This window comes from Diorhabda sublineata, chromosome 3, assembly GCF_026230105.1.
Source record: "Diorhabda sublineata isolate icDioSubl1.1 chromosome 3, icDioSubl1.1, whole genome shotgun sequence".
Lineage (NCBI taxonomy): Eukaryota > Metazoa > Arthropoda > Insecta > Coleoptera > Chrysomelidae > Diorhabda > Diorhabda sublineata.
In genome coordinates, this window is record NC_079476.1 from 25,503,565 (window position 1) to 25,519,361 (window position 15,797).

A 15,797-nucleotide genomic window follows, 5' to 3' on the forward strand; every position below is an offset into this window, starting at 1 on the left:
ATTTGATGCGGTGTTGTCCAAGTCTATAAGAAATTTGATTAATTTTTGATACATTCACAACTGTAAGTACTCTTACAGAGTTCTTTGTTTATATCCACTGTTGTAAAATTGTGTTAATAGGAGAAATGACAAGAAAAACAGTAAATATTTGTTATACCTATATTGCAATGAATATTTGTACATAACAGTATAACATTCAGAAATGTAAAACTTTAAAATTAATTTACACAACTATAAAAGATACTAAAAACAGAAAATTCAAAACATATAAATAAATACAACATATTAGTATAAATTATTGAATATAATTAAGGTTCTGCTAGCTTGGGTAGATCAGTTTTTATTCAAATCGATTTATTACAATAAAAAAAAGAGCATGGGAGAAATTGTTAAAGCAATACATTAGAATGGTCACAATTACAATTCGTCACAGCAATTAATTAAAAACACAGCTCCAATTAATGAATAGCCCGAATCATTTATTCAGGATTTTCAGTAGTTTCTACTAAATTTTCAACATCCGATTCTCTAATTTCTTCATTAGAATTACCAATAGGTTCTGCGGCTTGTTCTGTATCTAAAAATAGAAAATGCCTAGAAGTGGCACATTTTTTAATACCAGAATTATTGATTTTATATATTAATGATAAAATGAAACCCACACTAACAATTACACTGTTTTGTCTTTTGAGTCAGAAATGATCCGGTGACTTATGGAACACTTAAGAAAATTTCTTAACCGTATGTTCAATATCAGCAATTATTCTATTTTACACTCACAAAATATTGACATTCACAGAAAAGCAAACAATAATTAAATTATTCATATATATTCAATAAAATATGTTAGAGAGGGGTAAAAACAATCACTGAGACAACCTACAAGGTGTGAGATAAGCAAAGACTCTTCTGGGAAAGGAAGATCAGCCTAAGTAAGAACACTATTTTACACTAAAAAAAAATAATTCAATTATTCATACACAATCAAGTAAAAGACGGTAGAAAGGGGTACAACCAATTACTGGGATAGGGGCTGAGACCTTCCGGGAAACTATAACCAGAAAAGATCTGCTGAATGTATCAGCTTAAGTAAAAACACCTACGAGTACTAACAGGAGACTTATTGGAGCACTGTCGCCTCAGTGGACACCTAAAGAGATTCTGTTGTGCACAGGACATTCTCTGGCAGCTAGAGTCATTCCATATTTTGAACTTTCTAAGAGGAGTGGGATTAACGGATCAGCTGTAAACAATTATAGTAAAATGACAAAAAGAGAAAAGGAAATAGAAATATAATAGATAAAATAACTAGAAAAATTTTCCGAAATGCACTTGTTACATGTTAAATCATATTTCCATAATAAATCAGAATTTTTTAAAGTGTCTTTTTCTTTAGGGAAGTTTGTTATTGCTACCAAATGATTTATAAATTAACCACACTTATATAGGACTCCCTTACTACTGAAATTATGTGTCAATTTTGTTAATATTGTGTTATTTATATTGGTATGGGCGAAACAATGACCAACCAAGGTCTCCAGTTTCTAGAAAAAGTCTCTTTGACAAGATTACATCCATCGTGTTCATTATACACAAATCAACTTTTATTTTGATGTTTTAGTCCATAATAAATAGCATACCAAGTATTTCGATTTCAAAAATTCAAACGACTACTACTATTTCAAACATCATTTTTATTTACATTAGATTCGTTTCATATTTTTTGGACAGGGGCTAGTATATCTTGTTCTTCATAAAATTATTTACTATTTAGAACTTACCATATATTAAGAACAAATAGGGAATGGTTGTAAAAATTTTTCTGGTCATAGAAATCAAAAGGTTGCAAAATAAAGCGAAATATCTAATACCTGTCCTGAAGCAGCCTAAAATAACACACTTAATTGATAACATAAAAAGTCATAATACTAATTCAGAACAAGAAAATAAGGTGGAACTTGTATATTCTAATTTTGAGGGTTCTTCAAGTTCGAAAACATACATTTCCAACATAACTAGTAACATTAATAAGAGGTGGGGCTAATAAACAAAGAGACTAGTACTGGTGGAGGATCTAGGGGCGAATATATAAAAACCACTTAATACTAAATGGAAAAAAAACACTTTAAATTATAAAAAATAAATACTAGAGCTAGAATAGTCGTTTTTTAACTTAACCATTAGCAAAATTATCTATTAGATATTTTAAAAACCTAACTAATTGCCCATAGAAGGCTCCATGTGATTGTTTCTTTGTTCGAAAGACTGCTTCATGTCTTTCCTATCAGTTTCCCCACACAAAAACTTATGTTTTCCCTTTTACTGCTTAATGGAGATCAAAAATGAATTTTCTTATGTTTCTATATCCACACAAAGCTCAACGGAAATTTTCCTTTTTCTTCAAACACTTTTCCAACAACAAGAGACCCATATGTTGGTCCTCAAATTTATATTTTTTAATAGAATAGAGCATTTGGTTAGAAATTTCCAACAAATAATTACTAATTACAAGAAAATTCTAATCTCTTTCACATTTCAACAAAAATTTGGAAGTTTTGATTTTAAATTTGATCATCTAATATTAAAGCGAAGTTGAATTCTCTTAGTTCACATTCAGTAACCATTTTCTAAAGTTTAAAGTGATTTACACTGGAATTAAGGCAGATGACAACCAAAATTGCTTTAAGCAGAAATAAAAAACAAAAGAAACTTTCTATTCGCAATGTTGCATTTTTCTATGTCACCAACAATGTTATCGATCCTGTAACAAATCTAAAGCAAATCTTGGTATAAATCTGGAGTTTGGAACCACAATCTTTAATACCAGTCTGAATATTTAATACCCACACCTCATTTTAATTATATGTATAGTATATCCACAGGGGTAGTAAAAGTTTATAAAAGGGAAATAGTTGGATAGAAAATCAAGTAAATATTAGTTAGTAATAGAAAACACATTAATTATATATAAAAACATTTGAAAAAAAATTGAATGAAGTCTCACCTCTCAAAGTTACAGGTCCTTTGTTCCTACAGGTATTATAAGAACCGCAATGAGCACACTTGAAACCTACTACATGAAATTTTACAATACTTTCCTGAAAATAAAGCATTATACCTAAATATTGAAATAAATATATATTTCTTAACTAACTTTATGACAATCTTTGCAAAGTATTTCCACATAATAATTTCTATATTCTGGAGGCATTGGAGTATTTGCTATTTCCATATCGTAATGCTTCCAAAGTCTCTGCATATCCGTCAAAGAAGTTTGGCAAATAGGGCAAGCGTATAGTCCATTACGTAGAAGTTCTTCATAACACGGTCTATGTAAAAGATGACCGCAAGGGGGTATATTGCAAGCTATTCTAGATGTGTGGATGTCTTCCAAACATATCGGACAATTAGATCTCGAAACATTTTCTACACACTGAAAATTGATTATCAAAATCGATATTTTTTAAATAAAATCAAATACCTTGTGTCCTTGTTTCAATTGAATGGGAAGACACATATTACATTTGTTGCAGTGAAAGAATCTATCGGCACCTCCAATTCTGCATATACCGCATCCTTTACAGTGAAACTGCCGTTTTTCATCATCATCAAATAAATTACATTCTAAACACGCATACTGAAAAATTAATACACCAACCAAGTCGAGATATTTTTATTTATTTAAATAAGTTACCTTTCCAAAAAGCACCCCACAATTTATACAGTTACTTTGAACATTTTGTCTAGTATTACATAAAGCACATACCAGTTCTGTTATTTCTTTTCTATTAATCTGGTGATTTTCACTTTCATCATGACAAAATCTACAGGTGTATACTTTATTACAACAAGGCGCCTATAAAAAATTTTACTACGTTCTATTGTTTCGATTTTAATAATAAACATCAAAAAGGAAACTAATATTACAATATCTAACAATATTTTTACCAATAGTTTTGACTTTCTTTTGTAATGACAACATCCAACTGGTTTTTCAGTTTCTGTTGGAGGTCCTTCTGCTCTTGGCGTAGAAATTGAATCCATTTGTTTGATTATAGAGTACAACTTTCTAAGACAATCTACAAATCAATGATCGTGTTTTGATTAAAATATGTCTTGTAGATTTTTGATATGACAAAATTTGAAATATCATTAAGGCTATTCTTCCAAAATCATATGAAGTTTGTCATGTCAAATTTTATTTTAAGGCATTTTCGAGCGCGATCGATTGCAAACAATTATGACTTCAACTAATAATACCTTTGTCGTAATTACCGTTTAACAAAAGATAATGTTTTTTAATTGATTTATATATATAAAAATTATCGACTAAAAATCGAAAGTGGTTATTTTTAGATCATTAATAGTCTCGCATCCAGCTCTCAAATCGTATAAATGTCGTAGATGTATTGTCAAAACCGTGTCGTTACAATTTCACCAGTGATATTGAGCAATCTATCTAAATCAGCTGATGCCCATTTAAAAATGGGTTGCTACTTGAAGCAGTATGAAATTTCTTTCCAGAAATGTGACTTCGTCGGTTTTTTCGACTATGCTGTATTGTGACTAGTGTAGGTAAACAGTAAATAGTGTGGAAAATCAAGTTTATTGGAAACAGGTGGAAAATGAGAAAGATTCTAACTAAAACTCTTTTTATCAAGTGAAAAGGAGTTAACTCCACCTAAAGCTTTGAATTTGTCCTTCCGTTTTCACTACCGGAGAAACCGAGAAAATTAATTGTTTAACCCACGCTAACCATTTTGACGGAAGATTGTCAATCAACTTCATTTGTAACAATTTTATGGGTAAAGTTAGCAGTGGGCATCGTCGAGCCCTCTGATTGGTCAAGGTACATTTCAATTATAATATCACGAATAAATATTTTATATAATCAAATAATACAATTTTTTAATGACCATTTCAGAATATTAAAAGGCAATCAAAATACTCTGACTGAATTTTTTTTTCAATAACAACTTTCATATAAGTAACTTAATCGTCCGACTTTCGTATAAATAAACACTACCAGTAAATATACAAAACTACCAATGATTCACGACCATAGAACTAATATTAAAGATAGAGAGAGCGCGACTTGTTAAAGTGCTGATGAAAAGAATGAACATTTCTATATACCACTCTACTCTATTCATGGATCGCCATGACGTCTAAGTTTCAAGTAGTAAGAATAGAAAAAGAGGAGAATAACAAATTTTGATTTGAATAGCAAGTAGAAAAAGAGTGGTACATCCATAGACTTATTAAAATTAGACTGCCCGATTAGAAGGAACACCTATAACATAACTACACTGTAACTTTATTTGTATCTCGTTCTGAAGTGATTTTGAGAACGTGATTTGAAACGTTGGCCTTATTGTTGTGGTAGACAAACATTTTATTTTATTTGTGTTGATTGTTTTCAACACTTTTTTTATGAAAATGAAAATAAAACACCAGCACAAGACAACATGGCGGCTGGTTGTGACGTCAACCCGAAATGACATATCGGAACAAGAATTTTATAGGATACAGAGTTTAGTATTACTATGTTGATGGGTAAAACGATGCTATTTCTTTATTCCAATTATGACACTTACATACTGCCCTCTCTATTTTTATTATTAACTCTATGTTTACCATTTCCGATTGTTTTGTTAAAATAAAAAAGAAGTAGAAATTAACGTTATATAAAACATTTTTAATTTGAAATTTAAAAAGTGAAAGATGAATTGTTATTGGAAATGAATTTAAATACTTATAGAATATCACCTGTAGCACACTGTAGTTTATTGACAATAGAAGAAATATGCAAAGAAAGAATTCAGTTATATTCGATATTTGAACAAGCTAAAATTTTAGAGCTCGAGGAAGGAACTGAACCATGGTCTAATTTTATAATATCAAATATAAAGCATTTGAAATTAAACACTTATCATACTCTATTAGGTTATAAATTACACCAGGGGTTTTTGAAATCTAAACGGATAGATAATACTGCTCACTGGATTGTTGGTTTGAGTAAATATAAAATTTTTAGGTGAATTATTTCTTATCTTAATACATTAACAAATCAAAAAATTTTTAGGTTATTGTCGAACTAAGGAATTACAAAAACTTTTCGTAAATTGGGAGTTACAATGGTTTCATTTGTTATACATTAACACAAAAAAATCCGATAGGCAAATGTTTTTGTTGAAAAATAATTTGATGTGTAAGGAATTGGAATATTTGGAGAGGATATCGTTTTCTGACGAAATTATTAACGGAACTGAAGTTACTAAAAGCGATTATCACTCAACTGTGTTTTATAAAACAAAATATTATGAAATACCAGAAATAGTTGCTGGTAGAAAAGCATTTTTAAAAGGCGGAGTTGCTGTTTTTTCCGAAAATTATTATATCTGTTTTATAAAAAATAAATTGAGGCACGAATTTATGATGCATTTGAATTTTCAAAATAAAGTTTATCCTCATTTGAACGATAGATATAAATATTTAGTTCATTGTATACCGCAGTACATTCCTGTCTTAAATTTTGGTAGTGAATTAGATAGTCTTAGTTTGGATAATATTGACCTGTTTGCCGATCACCATTTCCCCCTATGCATGAGAAATTTGCATAAAACTCTCAGAACTAATCATCATTTAAAATATGATGGTAGAATGCAACTAGGGGTGTTTTTATTTTGGTTGGGTCTTTCTTTCGAAGACGCTATGGAATTTTGGAAAAACGAATTTGTTAAAAAAATGCCTGAAGATTTATTCAATAGAAAGCATGCTTATTTATTTAAACATCAATATGGGTTAGTAGGAAGGAAGAGTTCGTATCCCCCCTCGAGTTGCAGTAACATTCTTCTATATACCCCGTTGCCAAATCAACATCACGGATGTCCTTTTAAACATTGGTCTAAAACAACTCTATTAAAAACTATAGATAAAGAAGTTCCATGTTTGAAAGACATTGAGGATCTGGTAGACCAACGACAGTTCCAGAAGGCTTGTACGACATATTTTTGTAGATCGAAAAATGTTGCTCATCTTAGCGTTGAAAATGATGTTATAAAAAGCCCGAATCAGTATGTTCATGAAAGTTTTCTAGTTCGTGATATTTTAGAAACGATTTTTGATGATGATATTTAGTCGAATTGAATTAAAAAATGTAGTTATTTTATTTTTAGTAAATAAGTATATTTTTTTAATAAGTCTTTCTTTTAATCCTCACAACAGCAACGAGTATCAACTAACCTAGGAATGCTCAATTAATGTTTAAAAATTTCTCGTTTCTAAGCCTCAATATGACATACTATGACTATCATAATTATTTTTTCATATTTTGTTTATAAACATATTTTATAATTTTTTATACAATTTTTCGTAATTTTGGTTCATTCGGGTTAATTCATGTTGATAACTTACTTTTAAATTGGAATGTGCGACAAAATTTCACATTTTTTAAATCCACTTCGAAAATATCTGAAATATACCATAAATTTTGCTCTAGACACAATTTTATGTATAATAAACCACCAGCATATTCTCATCAATGAATAAGATTGTATAAAAAACACAAGAAAACCGACTAAATCAAGAAAAATAAAAACGAAGAAATCGTGAAAGAAAACCATTAATATATGCAATGGCGTAAAAAACATAACCTCGAAAAGCAAAACTAAGTTAGAATATGCCCTCATATATGTAATACTTCTATAATGACAGTTGGTATGGAAAAAACGTCTCTACGTTACGGTGCCGACAATATTCATTTCATCTCCCGCTCGAGATACTTTATCCATACTGCGCATGCTTGAGAATACGCAGAACCGAGCTGGAATCTCGGAGGATAGAGAAATTGTTTCCATTCTGTCTTCCTTAGTCGGAACTGCTTCAACTTATAGAAACTGTCCGTATAGAAGTATTACATATATACATACCCTAAGATGGTATGTTCTGTGTCCCTATGTATTAATATTAAACTTTCTCATCAAAGAGCCTTCTCTCACGAAAAATAATTCCAGCGAGAAAACTTAGTATTAGGCTAATTAATTGTGATAGGGTAATATAAAATGCAGTCAAGTATGAAGATTATCGAGTTATTTAAAAAAATATTTCTTCATATACTGATGAGAAATTAATTTATTGTTTCACCTGGTATGTGTAAATGTATTGTAAATCATAACGTTTTCATATCGAATAATTGGTTTATCTAAACTATCGATATGTATTTAATTATAACATATATAATACACGAAATCATTTGAATGCGTTTTTAATTGTTTTACATTGATAATTGTTCAAAATAAATAAACAACTTTTATCCATTATTTTCAAATTTTTTATTTTATAGAGTGTGACAAATAATTCAGGAATCTACGGAAATAAAATAACTGCATTTATTACTTTTACCTGTGAAGTACAGCTAGCGCTTGAGTCAAATATTGACAAATAAACATTAAAAAGTTAATGTTGTAATCTGATAATTAATTGTTTATTTACAAAATGTATAATATGAGCTAATGATACATTATCACTGATAACTATGTTGTTACTGCTTAAACATTTATTTGAAAAAATTGTCCGCTGCGACCTTGACACTACTATTTAAAGTTGATTATTTTTTATTAGATATATTTATAAAGATATGTGTAATTATACAATTATTGCATTACTAGATTTATTTATATGATGTTTTTTTTTAAATAAATAATTAAATGAATTTGAATATTCCCGCCGGCATTTGACAATTCAGTGGCTGGGTGTCGGTTGATTTGTCAGATTGTCAGTTAGTGTAGAGTGTGTGCAAAATGGCTACCAGTGATGATGAACCTATGCATCATTTATATGAAGTTTTTACAACTTGTTTTAATAAAGTAGCTAACAAAGCACCTGGTAAGTAATTAATTATTCCATTATTAACAAATATAAACCAGTGCTGGGATATATTTTCGGGTAATAGTGTAAAAAGACGGGAAAATAATACCATGCAAACGCGTGTGATCCCAAAACATTGAACAGCTTGCTTTAAAAACCCCTTTGTAAGATTTTTAAAATTCGTTATAATTGTGCCAGTCCATAAACCGATTATGTGCTAAAACTGTCTAGTTTATTTTTTTGTGATTGTATTATATGGTTTCACCGTTAAAATTATTTAAAATACAATGGGAATTATTATTTGTGTCATCGTTCCTTCTCTTGTTGAAGATATTTTCGTGTTTACATCTTAACATAAAAGTATGTTCGTAGTTTCCGTATTATTTGTAAGGTCGATTTTACTTTATTATTATTAAATAACTCTATTAGGTTCGTTTTAAACATGAAAGTAGATAAAAACAATGAAAAGTTTTGTTTAATAGGTTGAAACATTATTATTTTAAAAATATTTGTAATGTTCTAATAATTTTACCTTAAATCGGCTTTTTAAAATTCTAGATGTTTTTAAAAATTATTTATATATGAAATAGCTGTAAATTTTTCTTCAGTTACAATGAAATATTGATATTTAACAATGTCAATTTCTCTCTTATTATTTGTAAATTATAATGACGATCATATAAACAGTGAACAATACAAAGTATTTATATTTAAAACTTGTTCGAAATCAGATTTAAAAAGTTGTTGTTGACTAAAATATTATGATTTGATGTAATCTACAACAGAGGACAAAAAAATTTCATTGCAGAAAACTGCATAATAAATGAAAAACGAAAATTTGAATAATTTTAAATGAATCATTGGGAAACTATTTATTTTTTATGTTGGGAATAAATATTTTGTGTTAAATTTTAGCTTCCTCAAAATTTCTTTTAGTATTCGTCTTGTTCATTAATTTTTCACGTTATTAAAGTCAATAGGAGAAAGATCAGGTGATTTAGGGAGACATAATCTCTTCTTCTTTTCTTTGTTTGGTTTCCCTAAGAACATTTTCTTATTTTATCTCCTATTGTAACAGAACATTTTATTTTCACTTCTCATTTCATTCAAATTTTATGCAACCTTTGTTGATTATATTGAAAGTTTTCCTTGTGTATTCGTTTGTAATTAATTCCCTTTAGAATTTGGGTCTATTAGATGTCTTTAATAGTTTCTTTCTTTCCTGCAAGGGGGTAATAGAAACTTTTTGACAGTAAAAGAAGAATCTTATGGTTTAATGAGTGGAAAAGAAGTTCAAATGTACGTTACCCAATCTTTTGGAGAATTTTTCAAATTTAGGTGGTACTAAATATTTGTGGAGACATTTAAACTTTAATAATAAAATTAATTTAATAAATTATAGAAAAATTTGGTTCATTTGTGTAAAACTATTAAAAACTGATCATAAATTGAAATACGATGCAGTTGAAAATGTTATTTATTTCAGTTTGGTTTTTCTTTCAAAGATAACATGGAAAAACGATTTTGTGAAACAAATGTTTGAAGATTTTTTCAATTATAAACATGCTTTAATTAAGTCTTGTGATCAGAGCTGCTAAGAAGCAGTACAGAGTTGTATAATTAGTCTTGCATTCAACTAATTCCCTTTAGAGAAGTTACAAATTAGTTTTTTGTTAGTTAGGGCCTAGAATATGTCTCCATAGTTGTCCAATATGAAAAATACTTTTACAGTAAAAAAGAAGAAACTTCCTTAAGTAGGTGAAATGTACTTCTAACCTGTATGTCAAAACAAATTGAATTATTATTATTATTGAATATTTTTGGCGTGATTATTAAAAAAAATGCATGGGGCGTTTCCAATAACATCTAATTATGATAATTTATATATTTTTTGCTTATTTGAGTGTGGATGAATGAAATAATTTGATGTAACTCATGCCTAACTGGATTGAAATTCGATTATCGATATAGAGTAGCAAAATGTATATGACGTGTCCACTGGTTCCTCTGCATTATGAATTAGAGTTATTTTACATTATTAATTGGGCTTAAAAGTCTATTAATTAGTTTTGTGACAGATAAAGCGTGTTGAGTGCTGGCGACGTGAGGGGTTGTTGGAGTTGTACAAAATTTAACATATGCATCGATCAATGACACTATTTTTCTCTTTAAATGTGATAAATACACAGTAGGAACGTTCAATTTCAATCAAATACTATTAGTGCTAATTTTTGAATAATTTTAAAAACATTCACACTTTGAAATGTCTAATATTTACTTACTGTATAGTTATAAATTGTTCTCTATAAATTATTTAAACTAAACTATTTGAAATATTATTAGATAACATCAATTTATCATTATTCCTGAATTTTATCAGTTACGATAATTTTTTAAGTACTCGTTTTTATTTGAACCATAAAACTTTCGTGTCATTGGAACATTTTGTTTTAAAAAAAAATATGGATTGGATTTTTGGTGAGTTTAGTTTAGTATAAATAATAATTTTTTCTCCAGGATTCCAATATAATTGTTTATTTTCATTAAAGTATATTGATGTTGAGCAAAAAAAACATCAATGCTATAAACCTTGATCTAAGCATGCGTACATAGTTTAGTTTTTATTGTCGCAATTCTAGAAAAAAAACTAGTTATCAGTCATTTCATCTGAATGAACTTTTTAAAACTAATAATCTGTGGTTTGTTTGAGATTTTTTGTATCTCGGTTCAGGAACATCATAAAACACGTTAGTTCAACGTTTTCTAGTTAGAAAAATCCATTTGCTATTGCTTACTGTTTTATTAATAATTGGATAGTTGTTTCTGGATTTATGAACTGCATGAAACGTTTTATTTTGGGGGTCCCGTTTATAGGAGATGGCGTACAATAAGAAAAAAGTTCATTGTTTGCGTTTTTATTCATTCAACCATTATTTAAATTCGAATTGTTAATGTTGTTAAGTAGTCCGACGAACGGATCCATTTTCTTGTTAGGTTATGTTACTCACTTCAGCTACAACTAGGTTATGTTTACTTTAGCTTAGGTTAGGTTATCTTAATTGGTAGATAACACGTGATATTTTTCAATGAAATATGATATTTTTCATTAATCAAAAGGAACTGGCACTTTGTGTAATACATCGCTCAATAAGTCGTTTGACTGACACACAGATGGCGCTGCAATTGTCAAATCCATATGACGTTTATGTAATACCAACTTTCAAAAGTAAAATCCATTTCGCAACTTTTACAAAAAACCAATTTAGGGTTTAAAGATAAATTATAATGTTGTTCGGTTGGCAATTTTATGACAAATCTAGTAAATCCGAATTCACAAAAAGTTCTTTTCAAATTTCTAGATTTGATTTCCAATAAATTATTTAATATTTTTAATAAAATTTGTGGTATTTGATTGAATAACCCTTACATACTACCCAATCGTGTTTGTTCCTTTTCAAACCACTCATACAGATTTTTTTTTGTATGTTCGTCTGGTTTGGAGATCGTCAGCCTTCCCCCATTTGCAGGTATCTCGAAGATGCAAAGAAACACTAAAAGTATAACGTGAACTCTCGATTCTGTTCGTCGTAAACTGAAATGAAATCTCCGTTAGGGTTGATCAGCGGCGGGGCATCGAACGGCTCAGAAGGCTGATAGTACAAAAAAAATTACGCATTTCAACAACAATTTCCTAATTCGCCGCTACCAAATCGTTAACAGTGTGGAAGATGTGGCAAAAATTCTTAAAAACAGGCTCTGTCGTCGACGCGCCGCGCTCTGAGCGTGAAGGATGTAGCTTCCATTATGACACTCTGTGGGGCTTGTTGAAAGATCGGATGGCGAGAGTTCGGGATCTCAGCGAGTCCTGCATTCACAACATTGAGTGACTGCGTAGGATATGTCAAGGTTTGTGCAAGGTGGGTTCCGAAACTGCTGACAGATGACAACAAACGGCAACGTCTCTTCCATAATTTAGAGAAACATATGTCGAAGAATAGGGGGAAGTTTATGATTTCCAAAGATGTACTATTCAATAAAGAAAAATTTATTGAAATTGGATAATTCTTAGATTTTTTAGAATCAAAAAACTTTTTGTATGTAATGATACCACATATTCCATTAATACACGCACCAAACCTTCGTGTTTAGATCAATTTATTTAAAAGTAGTTAACCACCACCCGTTGCTCGTCACGGTTTATTCTGATACTGAGATATGATTCTCTCGAACTGGTTCTTACTTGTTAGTTTTAAACGCGAATCTATGTAAAATACGTAAGAATAATTAAGTATTGAAAACTGACAACATTGGTAATTGAATTTAATTCAATTTTTGATTCTAATTTGCAGCTAACCTAATGAAAAATAATTGTCAGTTGTGGGTAAACGCACTTTTTGGTTAGGTTAGGTTTCAATAATTTCTTAACTGCTGATGTACCGAGTGGGCAACTAAAAACGGCCATAACAAAAGTGGCACTGAAAAACGCGTGGAAATTATTTTCAGAATTGGAAAATATGAAAATTCTCGGCATTTACACATTTCTCAAGATATCTCGGGACAGAAAAAAGATATCGGCACAATATTTAAAAAATGTGAAACAACGACCTTTAGAATTGCTTGGAATTTATATATTTTGTATTAATGGATACAAGATTTTCCAAATAATATCAAGTTTATAAAAATCGACTAAGCAAAACCGGACTTACAGACATTTTTTAATAACAAGTTTCCCACTTTCCCCCACTTATTATTTTAAGAGATAGGCTTAAACTTGTTGAGTGAAAATTTGTTGAAGAATTCGTTTATCGTATATAAACTTGATTTTCGGGTTTTTTTTGAGGTTATAATATAATCCGTCCCTGAGATATGGCCGACGACCGTTTTTAGTTGCCCACCTGGTACGATTTTAAAATTTATATAATTAAATAATAAAATCAACATCTAATTTGGTTTGAAATCATTTTTTACGTGAAATCAACTCCATTTATATTTTTGTTTGAATCGTCGAAGAAATAAAATTCTACGGCGCCCCTGACACCCATAAAGCCCTATAGAACAGCTGTCCGTGATAGCCAACCGACTTTTAGCTTCAGTAATTATGATTATATGTTGAACTTTGTTTTGGTTGTTCGGAAACACCCATTTTTATTTACTCCTTATCGAATACGTGTGTAAATGATTTTTATTCACTTTTATGGAGATGAAATTTCGGCATCAATGTTTGAATTTCTCTTTTTTATATAAAAAAATAATAGATGGAAGATAATTTCGTAGCAATGATTATTACTAATCAAATTAATTTGATTCTATAATGTTTTTGTATAACGAATCATTTATATGAGTCTTTAGCCAAATGAAGTTTCAAATGTAAATGTACAATGTAAATGTACAATTCTACAGTAGATAGATCGAATCTCATTACGTCGAAAAAAAAATTTTTTATTAAAAAAAAAATAGTTTTTCTGCGTGAAAAAATAGTTGAAATATAAATAATAGTTCAGCATTATTTTCACCTCATCTACTCACTCCCGAATTTTTTGCCGGGACACCCTGTATAACCTCAAACGTAGTCATTAGATATTAAAACGAGGTACTTCAAAAAATAGAGGCAGTTGTTAAGAGATAAATCAATTTTCAGTTTTTGGGGAAAAACATGGAAAAATTGAAAATTCAAAAACTATTTTTTATGGTAAAATAGGGTAAAAAAGGATCAGGGGGTGTGGCAGGGGGGTGTTCAAAAGAGCACGGAAATATGTATAAAAAGTATTTATGAGTGAACCTAACCTAACCTAACTTAAAAACAATGACCGTCGAGTAATTCCACCTTTCATATATTGTAACACCCCCTTCCCCCACAATGCCAAGTCGATAGGGGGTAGGGGATGATTTTTTGATAATTACCCTAATTTATAACAACTCAAGTTTTGAAAAATCAAATTTTCCAAAAAAAACTTATTTTTTCTAAGTAAAGTATGTTTCATGTGGCAGTTATGAGAAAAAATTATTGAGAACACCCTGTACAACACCGAGGGTTTTTTTTACGAAAAATAAATTTCTCATATGTTGCTAACTTGGTAGGACACGCTGTATATAAAATGAGACTATTGCGGATATCTCGGTTGTGATGGAAATTATCCTAGAAGGTATCAATAACAATAAAAGACAACATGTGCAGATATCTACAGAGCGTGTTGTTGTGTTGATAACTTTTTTTTTGGTAAATTTCCATAATAAATGAAAACTATTAGAATTATCACCAGATTAATTAATAAAATAGTTTATCTTTCAAAACCTATTACATAATAAAGTTGTTCATTTCCATATCGTGTCCTTTATGAGTATTCATATTTTTTTAATTTCGTTAAGAAGAAGACGCAAGCCAAATAATCAAATAGAATAAGCATTTCGGTCACAAGTTCGAAACGGACGTGTGTGTGTCTATATCTTTCTCTCTCTCTCCCGCTATGGTGCTATCCTCTGCCCATGCCCGCATGACCGAAAACTAGTAAAACACGACGAATAACGAAACTACCGAAAGTTTCTGGGGGTCATCTTACGCTTTTGTATAGTATAGAGATGGGAATCGACAAAAGTAACGGTTATTGAAAAAAATAAATAAACAGTGGACATCCTGATGATGATTTTTACGTTTAGACGATTATTATTTGTTAGAAATAACAGTTTTTAATTAAAAGCGAGTTTATAGGCACGACAGGTTCTTCTCTTATGTAATTCCAGCGTCACCTTCGTCGTGTTATTGAAAAAACTGACGGCTATTCAATCCAATGAAGCATCGAAATTTTTATAACCAATACGAGGTCTTAATACGAATATAAACGCTACACATCAACAACTGCAGACATATTCTGGATTTAGCAGAAATAAAAGTGAACTCGACAACATCCAAGGTTCACCTCGTATATCCTTAC

At 29.9% G+C, this 15,797-nt stretch overlaps 3 protein-coding genes across 11 annotated transcripts in view; 2 read left to right on the forward strand and 1 right to left on the reverse strand.

The window, feature by feature from the left end:
- Window positions 1–145: 145 nt before the first annotated feature.
- Window positions 146–4,939, reverse strand: LOC130442090 (RING finger and CHY zinc finger domain-containing protein 1). 2 transcript variants are annotated; one of them, XM_056776098.1, is made up of 7 exons: window positions 3,949–4,223; window positions 3,695–3,856; window positions 3,482–3,637; window positions 3,155–3,433; window positions 3,005–3,098; window positions 1,782–1,886; window positions 146–577 (listed from the first exon to the last, which is right to left on the reverse strand). In XM_056776098.1, the coding sequence occupies exons 1-7, from the start codon at window positions 4,042–4,044 to the stop codon at window positions 480–482; spliced, it is 990 nt and encodes a 329-aa protein (XP_056632076.1). In that variant the 5' UTR covers window positions 4,045–4,223; the 3' UTR covers window positions 146–479. The 2 variants fall into 2 exon arrangements, with proteins under 2 accessions (XP_056632076.1, XP_056632078.1); XM_056776100.1 differs by lacking the exon at window positions 1,782–1,886 and having other exon boundaries at window positions 3,949–4,939.
- Window positions 4,940–5,648: 709 nt separating this feature from the next.
- Window positions 5,649–7,199, forward strand: LOC130442091 (DNA primase large subunit-like). The gene is made up of 2 exons (XM_056776101.1): window positions 5,649–6,018; window positions 6,086–7,199. Exons 1-2 carry the CDS (start codon window positions 5,742–5,744, stop codon window positions 7,138–7,140), a joined length of 1,332 nt encoding a protein of 443 aa, XP_056632079.1. The 5' UTR covers window positions 5,649–5,741; the 3' UTR covers window positions 7,141–7,199.
- A 1,483-nt stretch (window positions 7,200–8,682) lies between these two features.
- Window positions 8,683–15,797, forward strand: part of LOC130442093 (protein daughterless) — a 59,915-nt gene continuing 52,800 nt past the window's right edge. For 3 of the 8 annotated variants that reach the window (XM_056776103.1, XM_056776106.1, XM_056776111.1), the window contains exon 1: window positions 8,684–8,886. In XM_056776103.1, coding sequence (XP_056632081.1) covers window positions 8,802–8,886 — 85 coding nt within the window. In that variant the 5' untranslated portion in view covers window positions 8,684–8,801. Of the gene's footprint in view, window positions 8,887–15,797 lie in introns of all 8 variants that reach the window. The other 5 variants (XM_056776104.1, XM_056776109.1, XM_056776105.1 and 2 more) reach the window with 4 other exon arrangements.

What these genes read in the sequence shown, in the direction of transcription:
- LOC130442090 (XM_056776098.1), bottom strand. Translation starts at nt 4,044, where the DNA reads ATGGATTCAATTTCTACGCCAAGAGCAGAAGGACCTCCAACAGAAACT. An exon ending in AATTGAAACAAGGACACAAG is followed by an intron (nt 3,434 to 3,481) that starts GTATTTGATTTT and finishes ATCAATTTTCAG; the next exon opens with TGTGTAGAAAATGTTTCGAG. An exon ending in CTATTTGTTCTTAATATATG is followed by an intron (nt 578 to 1,781) that starts GTAAGTTCTAAA and finishes TTCTATTTTTAG; the next exon opens with ATACAGAACAAGCCGCAGAA.
- LOC130442091 (XM_056776101.1), top strand. Translation starts at nt 5,742, where the DNA reads ATGAATTTAAATACTTATAGAATATCACCTGTAGCACACTGTAGTTTA. An exon ending in TCACTGGATTGTTGGTTTGA is followed by an intron (nt 6,019 to 6,085) that starts GTAAATATAAAA and finishes AAAAATTTTTAG; the next exon opens with GTTATTGTCGAACTAAGGAA.